Source organism: Bolinopsis microptera, chromosome 6 (assembly GCF_026151205.1).
Source record: "Bolinopsis microptera isolate Bmic1 chromosome 6, MBARI_Bmic_1.0, whole genome shotgun sequence".
NCBI classification, from domain to species: domain Eukaryota; kingdom Metazoa; phylum Ctenophora; class Tentaculata; order Lobata; family Bolinopsidae; genus Bolinopsis; species Bolinopsis microptera.
The window spans coordinates 6,290,003-6,315,147 of NC_087077.1; the positions used below are offsets into that span (position 1 = coordinate 6,290,003).

Genomic DNA, 25,145 nt, shown 5'->3' on the forward strand with positions numbered 1-25,145 from the left:
TAGCTCAAGTACAATTCTTGTTATTTTATTAACCCAGATTACACATCATGTAAATTTATATTGAAAACTTATCAGATATTTTGATTTTAACACGCATTTGTGATATATCACATGCAATGACAAGAACATTTCCAGCAAGTATTATTTGTTAGGAGAGCCAGATGACACTTTACTATAAAGAATAAACATGTTTGTTGTTTTATGCTGCATTGTAAATAACTTTTTCTCACAAATACGCTCCGTTTTTTGTGTCTATTAAGTAAAATCAACATAATGCGAGATTGATTTGTCATATTCGTCTGTTCTTTCAAAACTTAATTCTTGAAATTACTTCAATTTACAATCTAATTTGTGACACCTAGCTAACTTAACAAAGTTTAGCGTTAGTTAAAATGACAGTTATCGGGGAAACACACCCCTTTGTCTCAGTGGGAGCTCAGCCGGAACAAGCCTTCAAATCAGAGATATCACCTGATAACACCTGGCAAACCATATCGAAAGAGAAAGCAGAAAGTGAAACTCTGCTTGGTGGTGAATATAAAGATGTGTTTGGTGTGTTACAAGGGAGGAACATGGTGTTTTGTGTAGACTGTAGTGGTAGTATGTACGAGCATCTGCCCATCATCATACACCAGTTATACGAGGTGGGCACAATGAGTATTATTATTAGTAACAGTTTAATAGAGTCAATCTCTTCAAGACTCCTCCTGAAAATGAATATTATTATTAGTAACAGTTTAATAGAGTCAATCTCTTCAAGACTCCTCCTGAAAATGAATATTATTATTAGTAACAGTTTAATAGAGTCAATCTCTTCAAGACTCCTCCTGAAAATGAGTATTATTATTAGTAATAGTTTAATAGTCAATCTCTTCAAGACTCCTCCTGAAAATGAGTATTATTATTAGTGATACTTTAATAGAGTCAATCTCTTATGACAAACTATGACAATATACGACAAGATTTGACAACATATGACAATATACGACAATACATGACAATATACGACAAGATTTGACAATATACGACAATATATGACAGTATACGACAAGATTGACAATATGTGACAAACCGTGGGAAAATGGGCACTCTCGGACCTCGGTCCCTGTCCCTCCTGGAGCCTCCCCCCTCCTGGAGCCCCCCCCCTCCTGGAGCCCCCCTCCGGGCGCCTCGCCTCCTGGAGCCTTCCCTCCTGGAGCCTCCCCTCCTGGAGGCTCCCCTCCTGGAGCCCCCTCCTGGAGCCCCCCTCCTGGAGCCTCGCCTCCTGGAGCCTCCCCTCCTCGAGCCTCCCCTCCTGGAGCCCCCCCTCCTGGAGCCCCCCTCCTGGAGCCTCCCCTCCTGGAGCCCCTCCCTCCTGGAGCCCCCCTCCTGGAGCCTCCCCTCCTGGAGCCCTTCTCCTGGAGCCCCCCCTCCTGGAGCCCCCCTCCTGGAGCCCCCTTCCTGGATATATTGACTGTTCTCTAAACATAATGTTACAGGTATTAAAAGAGCGCCTAATGCAAGACATGGTAACGAAGTGTTCCACACAGTTCAATATAATAGCATTCAGTACTCTGGGGAGGAGGTACAGCGAGGAACCTGTCACTCTCAGTCAGCAGTCTCTTCAGAGTGCCTACACTTGGCTCAGGTTAGTAGTTCGTACTAGCGCACTTGGGTAATTTCATTCTCCTGATAATTTTATAAAGTTATAAGGAAAACAAAATGATGTTTCACCCTTGGTTGATGAAATAATTAAATTATATGGTTGCGGGGATACACTCATTGTGAGCCCAGGTAAGGCATGTTACAGGTGATCAGGTTTGTAGATGTTACAGGTGACCAGGTTTGTAGATGTTACAGGTGACCAGGTTTGTAGATGTTACAGGTGACCAGGTTTGTAGATGTTACAGGTGACCAGGTTTATAGATGTTTCTGATAATTGTAACTACAGGAACCTAGAAACTGAGACTAGCAGTAACACACTAGACGCACTGTTACAAGCCTTCTCTGACTGCACAGTGGACACAGTGTACCTGGTTACAGATGGACTCCCTGACCAGCGGCCTGCCCTGGTGGTCGAGTGCGTGTTACGCAACAACAGGGGGAGACCCATAGTATCAGTCAGTATTGGAGCTGGCAGTAACGGTAACGCTGACTTGCTGCTGACTGACCTGGCATCAGTTACAGGTCAGTTCACTGTTTCTCTATACTTATGCGTGTGTACATAGTGTAAGCTTACATTCAGTTTCTGATGCAGATTGAACTTCCGTATGCTTTCTTACTGCCTCAGTAAGCAAGAGAATTATTATTATCTGGTAGTTTCTCTGTATTCTAGGTTCTAAGTGGTAACTATATAAATAAATTAGAAACATTTTGAAATCTTTAAAAAATATGTAGCATTTAGGCTTAAATAGTGTAATTTGGTTTAGCTAAGAGTTGTTTGCAAGCAAACTCGTATAATGCATGCTTGCGTGTTTTTAGAAGCGTGCAGAACTTGAACTTACAATGAACACAGCAAAACAGAGCAGAGGCCTCTGCCATACAGAATGAGTAAAGAGCAAATTAGGGTAATTTATGTCGACCAAGTTGATGAAGGTCACATTTTGATAAATTCAGTAATTGTGGAAGTTTCTCCACTATACTTACTTAATTCTGCTTTACCTCAATCTGCAACAATCGGGGGCTATTTCTTACTTACTTGTACTTGAAAAGGTCTCCTCCTAGTCGTTGGAGTGGCCTGCACCACATAGTAACTCCTTTCTCCGGTGTATTAGACCTCTCCAGTGAACCCTGTCTGTAGCTTGTTGTTCTGCATCTTCTATCGTGATGTTATCGACACCTGTGAAGATTGCTGCATCCTCCCGGACACATGACAACCAGTTTTTCCGAGGTCTACCTCTCGACCTTTTACCATGCTTTGGGATCCAGTGCAGAAGATAGTTGGGTATTCTTTCTTCTGGCATCCTCACCACATGGCCAAACCATCGGAGTCTAGCTGCTCGTACGAAAGTATCAACAGGGGCGATGTTAGCCCGCTTAAGTACATCAGCATTAGATACATGATAAAACCATTTGATTTTCAGGATTCTCCTCAGACATCTATGATGGAACACTTCAAATCTTTTCATCTGCGTCTGTGTGGTATTCCATACCTCACTTCCATAAAGCAGTATAGTGAGAACAGCCGCTTTGTAAATCCTGATTTTAGTTGGAGTCTTAATGCTGCGACTGTACCATATACTGCTGAGCTGATAGAATGCCCCAGAGGCCTTTTGAATTCGAGCTGACAGTTCTTTGTCAATTGTTCCATTCGCACTGATGATTGCACCCAAGTAAGTGAAATTGCTGACCTGCTGTATTGGGAGATGATATTTCACGTCTTTGTAATGTGTTATCTATATAATATAATTAAAGTCATTATTGTAACGGTATATTAGAACCAGACATTCACCGAGTTCGCCAAGGATGGGCACATAGTTCACTCCACAAGATGCTCTGTCAAATTTTGCTTATATACCAAGCATCTACAGGAAAAATTCCTTGTAAAAATCTTTTTCCAGTTTTCACATAATATTTGATCAGACTTGCTGGAGACGAACGAGAAGGAAAAAAAAACAGACCGAAATTTGACCTTATGTTTTTGAGGCCAAATATTGAGGTTAACCTGTAATTACATGTTAAACTTAACTTAAACTTAAAAAGGTAAACCTCCTTTCGGGAAAAGACTGGCCACAACCAGGAGCTGAAACTTTAAGGACAAAGGCAAAAATCAAAATTCGCGATATCTCATAAACACAAGCTCAGATTTGTGCAGTGGCATAACGTTGCGCCCCCACCGAAAAAGTGCCCCCTTGTTGGCGCCTTTTTGCGCCCTCCCTAAAATTTAACAAATTAGGAGATTAGGTAATTTTAGAGGATACACTGTTAAAAAGTGTGTTTCTAGAGTGTTTAGCTAGTACCTCAGTTAAGTTTTTCGAAATTGTCCCACATTTAAACGACGATTTGGCGTCCCCTTAAGATGGCGCCCTCCTGCAGAGCGGGGTCAGCGGGGCCCTTCGTTACACCACTGGCACTAAGAATTAAATTGCGTTATGTTTGGATTGAGCGAGTTACTTTCGCACCGGTTTAACTACGAAAATGTAATAATGCGTGTTTTCGAATACTATAATAGGCATTAGGCGGGTTTATACTTTTGCATTTCAACTGCGATAGTGAAGTCCCGGCCGAAGGCACGGGTTACACTAGTTCTTCTATAATTTTTAGGATTTAGATTTACTATTTTACCATTATTCAGTTCATGTGTAATCCCATGATTATTCTTTTACTTAACTTACCAGGAACACAGTCGTTATTTCGCAGAAATGCTGAAATATTTTCGTTTTTGTAGCGCGCGAAAACGTTTTACTGAATCATCAAACATTCTAATGCGCGCGCGCTCGAAAATATTAAGTAGAAATCAGTAAGAAATCTTTTGAGGTAGTTCCGGATGTCCTAGCTCGCGTGGCAACCATGCCCATAATAGCTTCATTTTTCTTCACCCAATAATCCCAAATCGCCTTAACATGTCAAAAACCAAGCTGAGTGTTTCACTTGTAGCTAGTGGTCTTCTTCCATGAAATTTAATTCCAGATTGAATTCGCAACCTCATTTACTAACTTTCATTGTAACATGGTTATCACTGCTATTAGCTATACTGAATCTATTCAGGAAAAAGAAACATTGAGCTACTTTCTAACTCCCTTTCACCCACACGTCATTCTTTCAGAAAGTGCTGATTTTGGCTTGTTTTGTTTACCAAGAATCATTTTAATCATTTTAAAATACTGTAGAATTTGACAATTCCAGTATTGTTATAATATAATTATAGTACAGTAAAACATCTATACTGGGTCTCTCGCGCGGGGGAAATAAAACTTGCAAGATATACAATACAGTATGGAGAAGGTCACCTCATCCCAATCTGTACATACGTCATACATACATGCTACACTGTTTGCTTATCCCAATCTTTTGCCTCACAAATAAATTATCAATGTATTATAGAGAAAAAAGAAGCCCGGTATATCGAGGTACCCGGCATAGAGACTAGAGAGGTTCGACTGTACATATTTTCTCAGGTCAATTTATCGACTCAATTGAAAAGCGTTTTGTTCTGATTAAAATAAGTTATTACTAAAATTTTTATTACTAAAATGTGAACATTAAATCATGTTTTTCTGTTAAATTGCTCAGTTTTGTGCCCAATAATCGTAACAAATTCTCACTGTTGAATATAACAGATTTTTGCAAAAATGGACATAATCTCTGGAAAGCAAACCAACCATCAAAGGTCCTGTGCTCAATAGTCAGTTACGCCACTGAGTCACCAAGTCTCTTAACCTCTTCTCCTCATCTACAAGAGCCTTCTCATGGCTCTGTCGTTGTGTTTCCTCATCTTGTCCAGCACCTCCTGTTCTGATACCTGTTTCGTTATCTTGAACTGATACTCCAGCTTGTTGTCTAACTTCATCGCTAAACTGTTCCCACATCTCCCGCAGTTTGCTTTGTCAGCTCTGAAAATAGTATTGGTAACTTTTATCTGAGAATACCATATTAAGCATTATAATATATATTAAGCATTATAATATAATTAAATTAGAACCCAGTTGTATTGACTATTGTGTATTGGTATTACTAATACTAGCAGGAACCCGTATAACCCTAAAATGGTGTCAAGACTCAAGAGACTAAAATAATTATACCTATTTAATTTGCGTTTTTGACACCACTTGGGGGTCCAAATTTTGGGCTCTAAAACTCCTATTCCTTGGCCAATTTTTTATTTTTTCATGCTGATTTGGAGGCCATTAAAGCATTTGACCCAGTCAAAAAAAGTTTCAGTTGTATATCTTTTACGGTTTTTGCGGAAAGTCGCGTTAAAGTTGATGCCGTGGTGTCAGTAAAATGGTACGGATAAACACATCCATATATATCGTCTCGCTTTATATATAGTAAGATTGGTTACTAATTTAGTAACCTGTGTCTGTAAATAGAACCCAGCTGCCCGCAGATCAGGCACTCCACCTCCAGTATGTGGACAGCTGGTGACTTGTTCTTTGTAAGGCACTCTCTGTAGGGCAGTCTAAAATCGTGCTCCTTTTTCACCGGTACTACCTGTAGACATCCCAAATATATAGACATCCCAAATATATACCGGTACTACCTGTAGACATCCCAAATATATACAGGTACTACCTGTAGACATCCCAAATATATACAGGTACTGCCTGTAGACATCCCAAATATATACAGGTACTACCTGTAGACATCCCAAATACATATAGAATTTTGATGAAGACCCCCCCGGCCCCCTTAACTGCAACAATAACCCCACCAGATTAGAAGTATCATTAACTGCAACAATAACCCCACCAGATTAGAAGTATCATTAACTGCAACAATAACCCCACCAGATTAGAAGTATCATTAACTGCAACAATAACCCCACCAGATTAGAAGTATCATTAACTGCAACAGCCTCCTCCTCCTCATATCTCTTCCTAAAGTTAACGGGACTCAGTCTCAAGTCCAGTTCTCCCGGATCCTGTTTGGCAGGTGCTGAGGTACAGAGATAGTTTCTATCGTGCCTAGGGAGAGAGTATAGCGTTACCATGGTTACATGTTACTACATAATAATGTGACATTGTACCTGTTAAATTGTCGGGTGGCTGGTTGTGACATTGTACCTGTTAAATTGTCGGGTGGCTGGTTGTGACATTGTACCTCTTAAATTGTCGGGTGGCTGGTTGTGACATTGTACCTCTTAAATTGTCGGGTGGCTGGTTGTGACATTGTACCTGTTAAATTGTCGGGTGGCTGGTTGTGACATTGTACCTGTTAAATTGTCGGGTGGCTGGTTGTGACATTGTACCTCTTAAATTGTCGGGTGGCTAGTTGTGACATTGTACCTTTTAAATTGTCGGGTGGCTGGTTGTGACATGCTCTTCAAGTAGCTTCCTTGTGTCAGAGACTTGCCGAATATCTTAGTAGTCCCTGTCAGGAGTAAGGGACCTCTGTTTGCAGCGCGTGTCTGGTTGGAGATATCCTTACTGCTCTGCAAATTGTGGCTTTTAAGAAATAGCAACCTAGCGAAGGTAATAAAGAAAACAATGACCCAAATAAAAGCTTATCTATAGAGGTTATGATTTAGTCATGCAGACGTATTAAAAGAAAATTTGAAGTATCTCTAGACACTGGTGTGCATGTCAACAGCGAGATAAAACAAAGTCGACCATTGATTTACTTGGTAAACCTAGACTACAAGGTGTAGTGTGTGACTATACTACTACAGGGTGTACTGTACTGTACAACCTTTTAAACGATAATTTGAAGTAGGGTGTTAAAACTCCGATCTAAAATTGTTGTAGGGTGTGTACCTGTGTAAGTAGGGTGTGTACCTGTGTAAGAAGGTTTGCATCTGTGTAAGTAGGGTGTGTACCTGTGTGAGTAGGGTGTGTACCTGTGTGAGTAGGGTGTGTACCTGTGTGAGTAGGGTGTGTACCTGTGTGAGTAGGGTGTGTACCTGTGTAAGTAGGGTGTGTACCTGTGTAAGTAGGGTGTGTACCTGTGTGAGTAGGGTGTGTACCTGTGTGAGTAGGGTGTGTACCTGTGTGAGTAGGGTGTGTACCTGTGTGAGTAGGGTGTGTACCTGTGTGAGTAGGGTGTGTACCTGTGTGAGTAGGGTGTGTACCTGTGTAAGTAGGGTGTGTACTGTGTAAGTAGGGTGTGTACCTGTGTAAGTAGGGTGTGTACCTGTGTAAGTAGGGTGTGTAGTGTGTAAGTAGGGTGTGTACCTGTGTAAGTAGGGTGTGTAGTGTGTAAGTAGGGTGTGTACCTGTGTAAGTAGGGTGTGTACCTGTGTAAGTAGGGTGTGTACCTGTGTAAGTAGGGTGTGTACCTGTGTAAGTAGGGTGTGTACCTGTGTAAGTAGGGTGTGTAGTGTGTAAGTAGGGTGTGTACCTGTGTAAGACTGGCAATGGTTCTCCGTATCTCATTAGACATGCTCACACACACTAACGAATCAGTCAGCTGCGAGGAATGGTACTTTATCTGGTGTTTAGGGTTGTCTTTAGTCCATATCTCGTGAGTCTGAACAAACCTAGTGGAACAATAACTAGCAATATGTTCTCTTAAGTGTTATAAGGGGCCGGGGGAGGGGGGGGGGGGTTTAGCGTTATATAATTATCAGATTCATAAGATTTGTATATTTTAAAACCCTTGCTACTACTACTACTAGGTAACCCTTGCTCGCATCTTAATATTATGTGAATAACTTGAAAGGCGGTTATCTTATTTCCGGCGTTACTTACCCTTTCTGAGTTGCATGGTCATGTATATGAAAGCGGACGCTTAGTTTCGCCATGAAAACTCTCACAGATGGAACTAGGAGCAAGTAGCAATTATACTTTAAACAAAACTACGAACTTGTGTATTAATCGAAATCTAAGAACTTGTGTATTAATATAAATCTAATATCACGACGACCTTATTATACTAGTACGAACGAAATACAGATTGCAGTCGAAATACAGATTGCAGTCAAAGTGATAGCTGCTTAGTGCTTATCGGCTCAATAATATTTAGTATTTATATAATATTTAATATTTATATAATATTTAATATTTGTATAGTATTTAATATTTATATGATATTTAATATTTATATAATATTTAATATTTATATAATATTTAATATTTATAAAACCACACATAATATTATGTTACTATTAAATACAATACGATCGATGTAAAATCGATTGTTTTAAACTGTTTATCAAACTGTTTATAAACTCTCTACAGTGCAAGTGGTCAGTGTTAACTGTTAATATATCTTATACGGACCATTTATAGCAAGAAATTAAATAATGAGGCTTAACTATTCAGCATTTTAGCATAATTACAGAGAAGAGCCAATTATTTAAACAGTTTTATTTTAAACTGTCATAACTCCGGTTATCCGAGCTACTATTATATGTACGCGGGGGAGTTGGTTAGGTCATCAGCAAAATAAACAATAACAACACTATGATTTTTAATTCAATATTATGTCATTAAAATTCTTTTTTTAAATGTTCAGTCCTAATAAGGGCATCATGTAAGGTGATATAACCACACAATACCTATAACATTGTATAGAGAAATTTCTAGACCTTTCAAAATCCCTCCCTCCCTCCCTCCCTCCCTCCCTCCCTCCCTCCCTAAATCCCTCCCTCCCTCCCTCCCTCCCTCCCTCCCTCCCTCCCTCCCTCCCTCCCTCCCTCCCTCCCTCCCTCCCTCCCTCCCTCCCTCCCTCCCTCCCTCCCTCCCTCCCTCCCTCCCTCCCTCCCTCCCTCCCTCCTTCCCGTATCGAAGATCCACCCTTGCCGTACTTATACCTGTTATGAGCAGAGGGTATAGGAGGTAGTTCTATCCCGTGAGAGTTGTAGATATTCCTAATAAGGGCATCACGTGAAGTGACGTCACCGTACATCTGACTAGGTGGGAGGTGTTGGTACTGCAGGGATATTATGCTCATTCTGTGCGGTAAATTACATGTATTTACTTATAGTTGTGGAAACTATACAATTGTAATATTGTATGTTGTTAAAACAAGCAGATTAGGGATCGATTGTCAGTAATGGATCACTATGTAAAAACAATTTTTAACAGTTTAATTCTCCTGCTTATTAAATCATTTGAATCATATTCCAGAAGGACTACTGAACAACAGTTCTAAAATAGTTCAAAAATCTACAAGTCAATCAAAGATATTATAAGAAGAAGATCAAACAATAAACATGTGTTACTGGTTGTATTTTACTGTTGTAATTTAGAAAGATGCTTTTTAAAATAGCCCCGACAAGCAAAAAGTCAAAAACGACTAGATAACTGTTTGATTGATTGATGAAGAGGCTGTCACGTGCTATAAGATATACACAATATATAACAACATAGTGCGCTGCATGATATGTGTCTCAACAAAGGAATATTAACTGCTCCTCAAACTACATGGTTGCTTTGGGTTGAGTACTAATAGTGATCTCTGAAAGCAAATTAAACAACCTTTTCACACGTAACACAGATGCGTGCCTTCCCAGACCTGTTAGTCACGTGACCAACTTGTTATCGTGCATTATTAGATCCCTCCACACACTCGTCATGCTCAAACTCAGTCACTTTCTTGTCCAGTAAACATTGTGAGCACAGGGCGTATTACTTGTCATCCTGATAATGGTGGGTAACACACTGAGTTTGAATCTTGAAACTCTGTTTAAATATTTTATCAAATCGAGAACATTTCCTATTTAAATTTTGTATGAGCATATGAAGGAGTAAAAGCAAGCAAACAGTATCTAGTCGTACAGTACGCTGCATGTTGTAAATCTAAAATTCCCATCGAAATGATTGGGGAGCATGTTAAACCATACTAAATGGTCAGAGATAGATTGTGTTCTCAGATCAATGGACGAGGGAACAACCACAGCGAGGGAACAACCACAGCGAGGGAACAACCACAACGAGGGAACAACCACAACGAGGGAACAACCACAACGAGTGTTAGGCACGAGTGTGCCTAATAATAAGTGTGCCTAATAATAAGTGTGCCTAATAATAAGTGTGCCTAATAATAAGTGTGCCTAATAATAAGTGTGCCTAATAATAAGTGTGCCTAATAATAAGTGTGCCTAATAATAAGTGTGCCTAATAATAAGTGTGCTTAATAATAAGTGTGCCCAATAATAAGTGTGCCTAATAATAAGTGTGCCTAATAATAAGTGTGCCTAATAATAAGTGTGCCTAATAATAAGTGTGCCTAATAATAAGTGTGCCTAATAATAAGTGTGCCTAATAATAAGTGTGCCTAATAATAAGTGTGCCTAATAATAAGTGTGCCTGATAATAAGTGTGCCTAATAATAAGTGTGCCTAATAATAAGTGTGCCTAATAATAAGTGTGCCTAGTTATAAGTGTGCCTAATAATAAGTGTGCCTAGTAATAAGTGTGCCTAATAATAAGTGTGCCTAATAATAAGAGTGCCTTATAGTAAGAGTGCCTAATAGTAAGTGTGCCTAATAATAAGTGTGCCTAATAATAAGTGTGCCTAATAATAAGTGTGCCTAATAATAAGTGTGCCTAATAATAAGTGTGCCTAATAATAAGTGTGCCTAATAATAAGTGTGCCTAATAATAAGTGTGCCTAATAATAAGTGTGCCTAATAATAAGTGTGCCCAATAATAAGTGTGCCCAATAATAAGTGTGCCTAATAATAAGTGTGCCTAATAATAAGTGTGCCTAATAATAAGTGTGCCTAATAATAAGTGTGCCTAATAATAAGTGTGCCTAATAATAAGTGTGCCTAATAATAAGTGTGCCTAATAATAAATGACTCATCTTATTTCCTAACACGCTGATGTGAGATCATCGGCTCGAACTCAAGCAATTTAGAAATCTAAATTTAGATACAAATTTATTTAATGGTCTGGAATTGCATGAATTTAATTGTTAGAATCTTTTTATACTGCTAAGCAAACACAAAATATAAGTTGTGCACTTCTTTGGATTTGTAGGTCCCTCTGCACAGAAAAGGGAAATATAACGAACTGACGGTAACTCCTCCCGTTAAACTTACTATTTACCCTATATAATTAAAAGATCGTCACATAAAAACAAGGACCTAAACTAATAATAAATAAGCAGAATCTCTCAACCGTTACTACAATTAGAATACTCGTAATGTTTACAATTTATAGATACTGGACCACTATTGTCTCAGGTGGCTCCTTCAGACCGGTAACCTTGCCTCTAAAACTACCTGGTCCTGACGAACTGTCCGCACTACCTAAAGGAGCTGTAGTCCTGCTACATGGCGGAGTAACGGACAGGAACCTGGATACCTCCTATCTCAAACAGGAGAGCACTGATTTGAGGTGGTCCGGGGACATCCCATCTGCTTACCCTACAGGTGAGAGAACTGATTTGAGGTGGTATAGGGTATTTGCTGGTTTAGATGATAATTATTATTCCTTGTACTTTCACCCAATTAGTTACAAACCATTAGTAACCTGCATTATTAACAGTAAGAGAGCCGCCTCCCCCTGAGAAGGTAGTAAAGTTCCCGCTGACAGCTGCTGGCAGGTTGATGATGAGGAAGGTTGTGTTGGCAAGGAGCCCTCGGAGAGGCGACTATAACACTGCAGTTATCATAGACCAGGTAACCATAGTAACAGTGTTATAATAGATCAGGTAACCATAGTAACAGTGTTATCATAGATCAGGTAACCATAGTAACAGTGTTATCATAGATCAGGTAACCATAGTAACAGTGTTATCATAGACCAGGTAACCATGGTAACAGTGTTATCATAGATCAGGTAACCATAGTAACATTGTTATCATAGACCAGGTAACCATAGTAACTGTATTATCATAGACCAGGTAACCATGGTAACAGTGTTATCATAGATCAGGTAACCATGGTAACAGTGTTATCATAGATCAGGTAACCATAGTAACAGTGTTATCATAGATCAGGTAACCATAGTAACAGTGTTATCATAGACCAGGTAACCATAGTAACAGTGTTATCATAGATCAGGTAACCATAGTAACAGTGTTATCATAGACCAGGTAACCATGGTAACAGTGTTATCATAGATCAGGTAACCATAGTAACATTGTTATCATAGACCAGGTAACCATAGTAACAGTGTTATCATAGATCAGGTAACCATAGTAACAGTGTTATCATAGACCAGGTAACCATAGTAACTGTATTATCATAGACCAGGTAACCATGGTAACAGTGTTATCATAGATCAGGTAACCATGGTAACAGTGTTATCATAGACCAGGTAACCATAGTAACTGTATTATCATAGACCATGTAACCATAGTAACAGTGTTATCATAGATCAGGTAACCATAGTAACTGTATTATCATAGACCAGGTAACCATAGTAACAGTGTTATCATAGATCAGGTAACCATAGTAACTGTATTATCATAGATCAGGTAACCATAGTAACTGTATTATCATAGACCAGGTAACCATAGTAACAGTGTTATAATAGATCAGGTAACCATAGTAACTGTATTATCATAGACCAGGTAACCATAGTAACAGTGTTATCATAGATCAGGTAACCATAGTAACTGTATTATCATGGACCAGGTAACCATAGTAACAGTGTTATCATAGACCAGGTAACCATGGTAACTGTATTATCATAGATCAGGTAACCATAGTAACAGTGTTATCATAGATCAGGTAACCATAGTAACTGTATTATCATAGACCAGGTAACCATAGTAACAGTGTTATCATAGATCAGGTAACCATAGTAACTGTATTATCATAGATCAGGTAACCATAGTAACAGTGTTATCATAGATCAGGTAACCATAGTAACTGTATTATCATAGACCAGGTAACCATAGTAACTGTATTATCATGGACCAGGTAACCATAGTAACAGTGTTATCATAGACCAGGTAACCATGGTAACTGTATTATCATAGATCAGGTAACCATAGTAACAGTGTTATCATAGATCAGGTAACCATAGTAACTGTATTATCATAGACCAGGTAACCATATTAACAGTGTTATCATAGATCAGGTAACCATAGTAACTGTATTATCATGGACCAGGTAACCATAGTAACAGTGTTATCATAGACCAGGTAACCATGGTAACTGTATTATCATAGATCAGGTAACCATAGTAACAGTGTTATCATAGATCAGGTAACCATAGTAACTGTATTATCATAGACCAGGTAACCATAGTAACAGTGTTATCATAGATCAGGTAACCATAGTAACTGTATTATCATGGACCAGGTAACCATAGTAACAGTGTTATCATAGACCAGGTAACCATGGTAACTGTATTATCATAGATCAGGTAACCATAGTAACAGTGTTATCATAGATCAGGTAACCATAGTAACTGTATTATCATAGACCAGGTAACCATAGTAACAGTGTTATCATAGATCAGGTAACCATAGTAACTGTATTATCATAGATCAGGTAACCATAGTAACAGTGTTATCATAGATCAGGTAACCATAGTAACTGTATTATCATAGACCAGGTAACCATAGTAACAGTGTTATCATAGATCAGGTAACCATAGTAACTGTATTATCATGGACCAGGTAACCATAGTAACAGTGTTATCATAGACCAGGTAACCATGGTAACTGTATTATCATAGATCAGGTAACCATAGTAACAGTGTTATCATAGATCAGGTAACTATAGTAACTGTATTATCATAGACCAGGTAACCATAGTAACAGTGTTATCATAGATCATGTAACCATAGTAACTGTATTATCATAGACCAGGTAACCATAGTAACAGTATTATCATAGATCAGGTAACCATAGTAACAGTGTTATCATAGATCAGGTAACCATAGTAACAGTATTATCATAGACCAGGTAACCATGGTAACATTGTTATAATAGATCAGGTAACCATAGTAACTGTATTATCATAGATCAGGTAACCATAGTAACAGTGTTATCATAGACCAGGTAACCATAGTAACAGTATTATCATAGACCAGGTAACCATGGTAACAGTGTTATCATAGATCAGGTAACCATAGTAACTGTATTATCATAGATCAGGTAACCATAGTAACAGTATTATCATAGACCAGGTAACCATGGTAACAGTGTTATCATAGACCAGGTAACCATAGTAACAATGTTATAATAGACCAGGTAACTATAGTAACAGTGTTATAATAGACCAGGTAACCATAGTAACAGTATTATCATAGACCAGGTAACTATAGTAACAGTGTTATCATAGATCAGGTAACCATAGTAACAATGTTATAATAGATCAGGTAACCATAGTAACAGTATTATCATAGACCAGTTAACCATGGTAACAGTATTATCATAGACCAGTTAACCATAGTAACAGTGTTATCATAGATCAGGTAACCATAGTAACTGTATTATCATAGACCAGGTAACCATGGTAACAGTATTATCATAGACCAGTTAACCATAGTAACAGTGTTATCATAGACCAGGTAACCATAGTAACAGTATTATCATAGACCAGGTAACTATAGTAACAGTGTTATCATAGATCAGGTAACCATAGTAACAATGTTATAATAGATCAGGTAACCATAGTAACAGTATTATCATAGACCAGTTAACCATGGTAACAGTATTATCATAGACCAGTTAACCATAGTAACAGTGTTATCATAGATCATGTAACCATAGTAACTGTATTATCATAGACCAGGTAACCATAGTAACAGTATTATCATAGATCAGGTAACCATAGTAACAGTGTTATCATAGATCAGGTAACCATAGTAACAGTATTATCATAGACCAGGTAACCATGGTAACATTGTTATAATAGATCAGGTAACCATAGTAACTGTATTATCATAGATCAGGTAACCATAGTAACAGTGTTATCATAGACCAGGTAACCATAGTAACAGTATTATCATAGACCAGGTAACCATGGTAACAGTGTTATCATAGATCAGGTAACCATAGTAACTGTATTATCATAGATCAGGTAACCATAGTAACAGTATTATCATAGACCAGGTAACCATGGTAACAGTGTTATCATAGACCAGGTAACCATAGTAACAATGTTATAATAGACCAGGTAACTATAGTAACAGTGTTATAATAGACCAGGTAACCATAGTAACAGTATTATCATAGACCAGGTAACTATAGTAACAGTGTTATCATAGATCAGGTAACCATAGTAACAATGTTATAATAGATCAGGTAACCATAGTAACAGTATTATCATAGACCAGTTAACCATGGTAACAGTATTATCATAGACCAGTTAACCATAGTAACAGTGTTATCATAGATCAGGTAACCATAGTAACTGTATTATCATAGACCAGGTAACCATGGTAACAGTATTATCATAGACCAGTTAACCATAGTAACAGTGTTATCATAGACCAGGTAACCATAGTAACAGTATTATCATAGACCAGGTAACCATAGTAACAGTATTATCATAGACCAGGTAACCATGGTAACAGTATTATCATAGACCAGGTAACCATAGTAACAGTGTTATCATAGACCAGGTAACCATAGTAACAGTATTATCATAGACCAGGTAACCATAGTAACAGTGTTATCATAGACCAGGTGCTTTCTCAATTCTACATCTTGTGTTGTTGTTGATTACCAATTATTATATTATACTATATATATAATATATATTATACCCAGTGTAGTGAACCCACTCGTCTAAGTGATGTAATCGATATTCATTGAACAAGTGTTAATTGAACAAACTTGTTATTTGAACAAACTTGTTAATTGAACAAGTGTTAATTGAACAAGTTTTAATTGAACAAGTGTTAATTGAACAAGTGTTAATTGAACAAGTGTTAATTGAACAAGACGTGTTAATTGAACAAGTGTTAATTGAACAAGACGTGTTAATTGAACAAGTGTTAATTGAACAAGTGTTAATTGAACAAGACGTGTTAATTGAACAAAATTGTTAATTGAACAAGTGTTAATTGAACAAACTTGTTAATTGAACAAACTTGTTAATTGAACAAACTTGTTAATTGAACAAGTGTTAATTGAACAAGACGTGTTAATTGAACAAAATTGTTAATTGAACAAGTGTTAATTGAACAAACTTGTTAATTGAACAAACTTGTTAATTGAACAAGTGTTAATTGAACAAGTGTTTATTGAACAAGTGTTAATTGAACAAGTGTTAATTGAACAAGTGTTAATTGAACAAGTGTTAATACAACAAGTGTTAATTGAACAAGTGTTAATTGAACAAGTGTTAATTGAACAAGTGTTAATTGAACAAGTGTTAATTGAACAAGTGTTAATTGAACAAGTGTTAATTGAACAAGTGTTACTTGAATAAACTTGTTAATTGAATAAACTTGTTAATTGAACAAGTGTTACTTGAATAAACTTGTTAATTGAATAAACTTGTTAATTGAATAAACTTGTTAATTGAATAAACTTGTTAATTGAATAAACTTGTCAATTGAACAAGTGTTAATTGAACAAGTGTTAATTGAACAACTGTTAATTGAACAAGTGTTAATTGAACAAACTTGTTAATTGAACAAACTTGTTAATTGAATATGTGGTTATCGAACAAGTGTGTTAATTAATTTAAATTTCAGCACAGTCCCACGTGTTTTGAAGTTGAGTTTAAGAAGAACCAGCAGAAGGAGAGATGTGAGCTTTGTCACATATTCGCACTACAAGATGCTCTCATGCACCCAGTCTTGAAAGGTAAGTCCTCCCTGCACTACAAGATGCTCTCATGCACCCAGTATTGAAAGGTAAGTCCTCCCCGCACTACAAGATGCTCTCATGCACCCAGTCTTGAAAGGTAAGTCCTCCCCGCACTACAAGATGCTCTCATGCACCCAGTCTTTAAAGGTAAGTCCTCCCCGCACTACAAGATGCTCTCATGCACCCAGCCTTGAAAGGTAAGTCCTCCCCTCGCTACAAGATGCTCTCATGCACCCAGTCTTGAAAGGTAAGTCCTCCCATCACTACAAGATACTCTCATGCACCCAGTCTTGAAAGGTAAGTCCTCCCCTCACTACAAGATGCTCTCATGCACCCAGCCTTGAAAGGTAAGTCCTTCCCTCACTACAAGATGCTCTCATGCACCCAGCCTTGAAAGGTAAGTCCTCCCCTCACTACAAGATGCTCTCATGCACCCAGCCTTGAAAGGTAAGTCCTCCCCTCACTACAAGATGCTCTCATGCACCCAGACTTGAAAGGTAAGTCCTCCCCTCACTACAAGATGCTCTCATGCACCCAGTCTTGAAAGGTAAGTCCTCCCCTCACTACAAGATGCTCTCATGCACCCAGTCTTGAAAGGTAAGTCCTCCCCGCACTACAAGATGCTCTCATGCACCCAGCCTTGAAAGGTAAGTCCTCCCCTCGCTACAAGATGCTCTCATGCACCCAGTCTTGAAAGGTAAGTCCTCCCATCACTACAAGATACTCTCATGCACCCAGTCTTGAAAGGTAAGTCCTCCCCTCACTACAAGATGCTCTCATGCACCCAGCCTTGAAAGGTAAGTCCTTCCCTCACTACAAGATGCTCTCATGCACCCAGCCTTGAAAGGTAAGTCCTCCCCTCACTACAAGATGCTCTCATGCACCCAGCCTTGAAAGGTAAGTCCTCCCCTCTTAGGTCCCGTTCTTAGGTTTTACTGTACCAAATATTTATGTAATTAAATATTCTGTGAATTTTGCAGTGTACCAGATATTAAGATTAATTGTAGTTATTTATTTAAACAATTTGTTCTATTTATCAAGTAAGGAAAAACTAGGTTGAAGCATTAAATCAGATTCAAATATACAGAATACAAAGTAACAAAAACTAGAACCCCACCTGAGGGCGGGTCTCAAACAATGTTCAGCTTATAACCATGGTAAGAGTGTTCAGCTTGTATCTCCAGTCACTATAAAACGAACTGTCTCCTCTGTAACCATGGTAACAGTTTTCTACCAAGTTTGGTCCTCCTCCTCGGAGAGACCATGACTAAACCCTGCACGTGATCTGACGTTAGAGAGACGGGAGGAGGGGTAACCAATCAGAAGTCCCTCTTCACTGCTCTCTTCTATTCCCTCTACACTGTCCTCCTGACAAATGCAGTGTTACTAACATAACAGCATTTATACCAATAATTATTCATGTAAATTATTTACATACAATTACCGACTTATTTATCGAGACACCTGCTATATCGGGTAATATATCATAGGACTCAGAGATTGTTTCGAAATACGGGTATATTCGTAATTAGATGACTGTAAGTAATTACTAATGGAACTGTAACCAGGACAAGAAATAGTGGAGGCACTAACAATTTTAACCAAAGCAGTAGGCACTAACAATGGTTTTTCTACTATACCTCGTCCACAATAGAAGCGTTGATAAGAACAGTGGACAGGGCCAGGGTGAGTAGCAGGAGTCTGAACATGTTGTAGGGTCAGTAGAGTAGAATGTCTGGAAGCTGGGTGAATGGTAGTGCTCACCAACTCCACCAATGTCCTTTTATATCTACTCAATCGGACTATTTTTAATAAATTTGTCATTTTCCAGGAGATATTAGTTTCCATGCCGTTTAATATTGGACAAATTAATCCAAGGACCGTAATGAGAACGAGGCAGAGGATTGGAGGACTATACCACGTGTTCAGTATGATCCCCTCTCCCACCCTGGACAGGGGGTAAAGTGAAGTTTGGGAGGACCCTCACGTCCCCCTCCCACCCTCGACACCTACCTGACACTTTTAGGGGGCTACCTGACACTTTTAGGGGGCTACCACTGAAAATATTACCCCACGCACTAGACTGTTAGATTTTACAGGTCAGGTAGAAATTTAATTTTAGTAGATTGGAATATTGGTTTGCCGCTTTTAAAACATTTTATAATGTAGGGTGTTGCTCTAGGCAGTTCGCTCTGGCGAGTGTTGTAACTTTATTACCACGGTGGAGACAACTGATTTGTCTTACTTTCATAAAACTTGCAGTATGAGAGTTATATGTATTATAATCTAAACGAGTCTATAAAAAATAAAAGCATGCAATTTAGGCTGTGTGTAATTCATTACTTACCGGAATACTTAGGGAAAGTGGGAGTCTGAATAGAAACCATCATTTATACTGCTAGTTACTTCCTTACATCAATAACTAACAACATTACATTGCTGCTAGTTACTTCCTTACATCAATAACTAACAACATTACATTGCTGCTAGTTACTTCCTTACATCAATAACTAACAACATTACATTGCTGCTAGTTACTTCCTTACATCAATAACTAACAACATTACATTACTGCTAGTTACTTCCTTACATCAATAACTAACAACATTACATTACTGCTAGTTACTTCCTTACATCAATAACTAACAACATTACATTGCTGCTAGTTACTTCCTTACATCAATAACTAACAACATTACATTACTGCTAGTTACTTCCTTACATCAATAACTAACAACATTACATTGCTGCTAGTTACTTCCTTACATCAATAACTAACAACATTACATTGCTGCTAGTTACTTCCTTACATCAATAACTAACAACATTACATTGCTGCTAGTTACTTCCTTACATCAATAACTAACAACATTACATTGCTGCAAGTTACTTCCTTACATCAATAACTAACAACATTACATTGCTGCTAGTTACTTCCTTACATCAATAACTAACAACATTACATTGCTGCTAGTTACTTCCTTACATCAATAACTAACAACATTACATTGCTGCTAGTTACTTCCTTACATCAATAACTAACAACATTACATTGCTGCAAGTTACTTCCTTACATCAATAACTAACAACATTACATTGCTGCTAGTTACTTCCTTACATCAATAACTAACAACATTACATTACTGCTAGTTACTTCCTTACATCAATAACTAACAACATTACATTGCTGCTAGTTACTTCCTTACATCAATAACTAACAACATTACATTGCTGCTAGTTACTTCCTTACATCAATAACTAACAACATTACATTACTGCTAGTTACTTCCTTACATCAATAACTAACAACATTACATTGCTGCTAGTTACTTCCTTACATCAATAACTAACAACATTACATTACTGCTAGTTACTTCCTTACATCAATAACTAACAACATTACATTGCTGCTAGTTACTTCCTTACATCAATAACTAACAACATTACATTGCTGCAAGTTACTTCCTTACATCAATAACTAACAACATTACATTGCTGCTAGTTACTTCCTTACATCAATAACTAACAACATTACATTGCTGCTAGTTACTTCCTTACATCAATAACTAACAACATTACATTACTGCTAGTTACTTCCTTACATCAATAACTAACAACATTACATTGCTGCTAGTTACTTCCTTACATCAATAACTAACAACATTACATTACTGCTAGTTACTTCCTTACATCAATAACTAACAACATTACATTGCTGCTAGTTACTTCCTTACATCAATAACTAACAACATTACATTGCTGCAAGTTACTTCCTTACATCAATAACTAACAACATTACATTGCTGCTAGTTACTTCCTTACATCAATAACTAACAACATTACATTACTGCTAGTTACTTCCTTACATCAATAACTAACAACATTACATTGCTGCTAGTTACTTCCTTACATCAATAACTAACAACATTACATTACTGCTAGTTACTTCCTTACATCAATAACTAACAACATTACATTGCTGCTAGTTACTTCCTTACATCAATAACTAACAACATTACATTGCTGCTAGTTACTTCCTTACATCAATAACTAACAACATTACATTGCTGCTAGTTACTTCCTTACATCAACAACTAACAACATTACATTACTGCTAGTTACTTCCTTACATCAATAACTAACAACATTACATTGCTGCAAGTTACTTCCTTACATCAATAACTAACAACATTACATTGCTGCTAGTTACTTCCTTACATTGCTGCTAGTTACTTCCTTACATCAATAACTAACAACATTACATTACTGCTAGTTACTTCCTTACATCAATAACTAACAACATTACATTGCTGCTAGTTACTTCCTTACATCAATAACTAACAACATTACATTACTGCTAGTTACTTCCTTACATCAATAACTAACAACATTACATTGCTGCTAGTTACTTCCTTACATCAATAACTAACAACATTACATTGCTGCTAGTTACTTCCTTACATCAATAACTAACAACATTACATTGCTGCAAGTTACTTCCTTACATCAATAACTAACAACATTACATTGCTGCTAGTTACTTCCTTACATCAATAACTAACAACATTACATTGCTGCTAGTTACTTCCTTACATCAATAACTAACAACATTACATTGCTGCTAGTTACTTCCTTACATCAATAACTAACAACATTACATTGCTGCAAGTTACTTCCTTACATCAATAACTAACAACATTACATTGCTGCTAGTTACTTCCTTACATCAATAACTAACAACATTACATTACTGCTAGTTACTTCCTTACATCAATAACTAACAACATTACATTGCTGCTAGTTACTTCCTTACATCAATAACTAACAACATTACATTGCTGCTAGTTACTTCCTTACATCAATAACTAACAACATTACATTACTGCTAGTTACTTCCTTACATCAATAACTAACAACATTACATTGCTGCTAGTTACTTCCTTACATCAATAACTAACAACATTACATTACTGCTAGTTACTTCCTTACATCAATAACTAACAACATTACATTGCTGCTAGTTACTTCCTTACATCAATAACTAACAACATTACATTGCTGCAAGTTACTTCCTTACATCAATAACTAACAACATTACATTGCTGCTAGTTACTTCCTTACATCAATAACTAACAACATTACATTGCTGCTAGTTACTTCCTTACATCAATAACTAACAACATTACATTACTGCTAGTTACTTCCTTACATCAATAACTAACAACATTACATTGCTGCTAGTTACTTCCTTACATCAATAACTAACAACATTACATTACTGCTAGTTACTTCCTTACATCAATAACTAACAACATTACATTGCTGCTAGTTACTTCCTTACATCAATAACTAACAACATTTCATTGCTGCTAGTTACTTCCTTACATCAATAACTAACAACATTACATTGCTGCTAGTTACTTCCTTACATCAACAACTAACAACATTACATTACTGCTAGTTACTTCCTTACATCAATAACTAACAACATTACATTGCTGCAAGTTACTTCCTTACATCAATAACTAACAACATTACATTGCTGCTAGTTACTTCCTTACATTGCTGCTAGTTACTTCCTTACATCAATAACTAACAACATTACATTACTGCTAGTTACTTCCTTACGTCAATGACTAACAACATTTCTTCTAGTAACGATATTATTGGAGTATATAAATATATATGTAATGTATGTTAATAATCTTAATGTTTATTGAGATTTTTAATATAGATGTAAAGTGAGTAGAAATACGTAAGATTCCTGGCGATACAGTTCGTATTTTACAGAGCACAAAATTACAAATTATTATTAGAATTTCAGCCACTAAGATTTTTTATGGATTTTCAAAAAGTTGTCTCATAAATTAAAAAATGATTTCCAGCATCCGTAAAGTACGTAATGGTGATAATATGGCTGATCATCAGATCATGTGACTTCTATAACACAGTCTATAACACAGTCTATAACACAGTCTATAACACAGTCTATAACACAGTCTATAACACAGTCTATAACACAGTATATAACACAGTCTATAACACAGTCTATAGCACAGTCTATATCACAGTCTATATCATAGTCTATAACACAGTCTATAACACAGTCTATAACACAGTCTATAGCACAGTCTATAACACAGTCTATAACACAGTCTATAACACAGTATATAACACAGTCTATAACACAGTATATAACACAGTCTATAACACAGTCTATAGCACAGTCTATATCACAGTCTATAACACAGTCTATAACACAGTCTATAACACAGTATATATAACACAGTCTATAACACAGTCTATAACACAGTCTATAACACAGTCTATAACACAGTCTATAACACAGTCTATAACACAGTCTATAGCACAGTCTATAACACAGTCTATAAGTTCACAGATTTCAAACAAAGCTGAGAATGTTTTTAATAATTTATTTACCTACCCAATTCTGGAGGATATGAAATAATAATAATAAAAGGAGGAGTCCTGATCCGGGGGGCAATAAAAGGAGGAGCCCTGATCCTGGGGGGGGGGGGGGGGCAATAAAAGGAGGAGCCCTGATCCTGGGGGGGGGGGGGGGGCAATAAAAGGAGGAGTAATGATCCTGGGGGGGGGGGGCAATAAAAGGAGGAGCCATAATCCTGCCCCTGGGGGGGGGGGGTAATAAAAGGAGGAGTAATGATCCTGGGGGGGGGGGGGAAATAAAAGGAGGAGCCCTGATCCTTGGTTGGTGGGGGGCAATAAAAGGAGGAGCCCTGATCCTGGGGGGGGGGGGCAATAAAAGGAGGAGCCCTGATCCTTGGTTGGTGGGGGGCAATAAAAGGAGGAGCCCTGATCCTGGGGGGGGGGGGGGGCAATAAAAGGAGGAGCCCTGATCCTGGGGGGGGGGGGCAATAAAAGGAGGAGTAATGATCCTGGGGGGGGGGGGGGGCAATAAAAGGAGGAGCCATAATCCTGGGGGGGGGGGGTAATAAAAGGAGGAGTAATGATCCTGGGGGGGGGGGGGCAATAAAAGGAGGAGCCCTGATCCTTGGTTGGGGGGGGGGGGGGCAATAAGGAGGAGTCATGATCCTCCTCGCGTCCTAAAGTCGCGTTCTCTTGAATCTAATACGGTAAAACGCAGCTCACAAGAGTTCCATCAGATTCCACTTGCTCCTTCACAAATAAACTCCCTCTATCTGGACCGTATGAACCTGGTAATGTAGTATATCTGCTTGTGATCACGTGCTAGCTCCTGTTAAGAAAGGAGGACCGTATGAACCTGGTAATGTAGTATATCTGCAGGTGATCACGTGCTAGCCCCTGTTAAGAAAGGAGGACCGTATGAACCTGGTAACGTAGTGCGAGGAGAGGACTCCCTCCGAGGGACCAACTACCACGGCACTGCTGGTTAGTCTCTTTTTCATGATTCCTCTCAACTTTATTGTTAGTTTTTACAATGAAATAGAAAGAATTTTTTCAAAACCGAGTATTGACTTTTAAGGTTGGAGCATATGGGCACCTGGATAAACATTTTTCTAGAAAGTTTTCTCCATCAGTTCAGTCTGACAACCTTTTGGGGTGTTTCTTGGGACTATAGACATTCCTGAAGAGAAACCTTGGCTACGATTTATTACAGCTTTGAGCTTATCCACTTCCCTAACATAGGCTAAGCATTACATGGATGTAGTTGCAACGTTGTTTGTCTGCGCTTGTGATGCTTTATATCTGACCTGATACTGCCCTGAATACTGCTCCTGAATACTGCATGAATAACTGCTGAAGCTGAATACCTGTCTGAATACCTGCCCAGGAATACCTGTCGTGTGTGTGTGTGTATAATAAAAGTTGTTACT

At 37.8% G+C, this 25,145-nt stretch overlaps 3 protein-coding genes across 5 annotated transcripts in view; 1 reads left to right on the forward strand and 2 right to left on the reverse strand.

Moving 5' to 3' along the window:
- The window catches only part of LOC134816726 (arginine and glutamate-rich protein 1-A-like), a 1,122,901-nt gene that overhangs the window by 78,421 nt on the left and 1,019,335 nt on the right, over positions 1-25,145 (reverse strand). The gene's annotated exons all lie outside the window — the stretch shown is intronic.
- LOC134816841 (uncharacterized) overlaps positions 375-25,145 on the forward strand; it is a 31,654-nt gene continuing 6,883 nt past the window's right edge. Inside the window, exons 1-6 of one of the 2 annotated variants that reach the window (XM_063825836.1) lie at positions 375-644; positions 1,479-1,627; positions 1,931-2,166; positions 11,771-11,959; positions 12,075-12,208; positions 17,193-17,304. In XM_063825836.1, coding sequence (XP_063681906.1) covers positions 393-644; positions 1,479-1,627; positions 1,931-2,166; positions 11,771-11,959; positions 12,075-12,208; positions 17,193-17,304 — 1,072 coding nt within the window. In that variant the 5' untranslated portion in view covers positions 375-392. The remainder of the gene's footprint in view (positions 645-1,478; positions 1,628-1,930; positions 2,167-11,770; positions 11,960-12,074; positions 12,209-17,192; positions 17,305-25,145) is intronic. The other variant, XM_063825835.1, reaches the window with a different exon arrangement.
- On the reverse strand, positions 5,125-9,528 carry LOC134816889 (uncharacterized). 2 transcript variants are annotated; one of them, XM_063825889.1, is made up of 6 exons: positions 9,392-9,528; positions 7,978-8,116; positions 6,927-7,072; positions 6,467-6,605; positions 5,996-6,132; positions 5,125-5,531 (listed from the first exon to the last, which is right to left on the reverse strand). In XM_063825889.1, exons 1-6 carry the CDS (start codon positions 9,484-9,486, stop codon positions 5,372-5,374), a joined length of 816 nt encoding a protein of 271 aa, XP_063681959.1. In that variant the 5' UTR covers positions 9,487-9,528; the 3' UTR covers positions 5,125-5,371. The 2 variants fall into 2 exon arrangements, with proteins under 2 accessions (XP_063681959.1, XP_063681961.1); XM_063825891.1 differs by lacking the exon at positions 9,392-9,528 and adding an exon at positions 8,328-8,544.

Excerpts from the sequence above, each read along its gene's own strand:
- LOC134816889 (XM_063825889.1), bottom strand. The coding sequence starts at position 9,486 with ATGTACGGTGACGTCACTTCACGTGATGCCCTTATTAGGAATATCTAC. Across the intron at positions 6,606-6,926 it reads GCCACCCGACAATTTAAAAG|GCACGATAGAAACTATCTCT; the intron begins GTACAATGTCAC and ends CTCTCTCCCTAG. Across the intron at positions 5,532-5,995 it reads GGTTCTATTTACAGACACAG|AGCTGACAAAGCAAACTGCG; the intron begins GTTACTAAATTA and ends TACTATTTTCAG.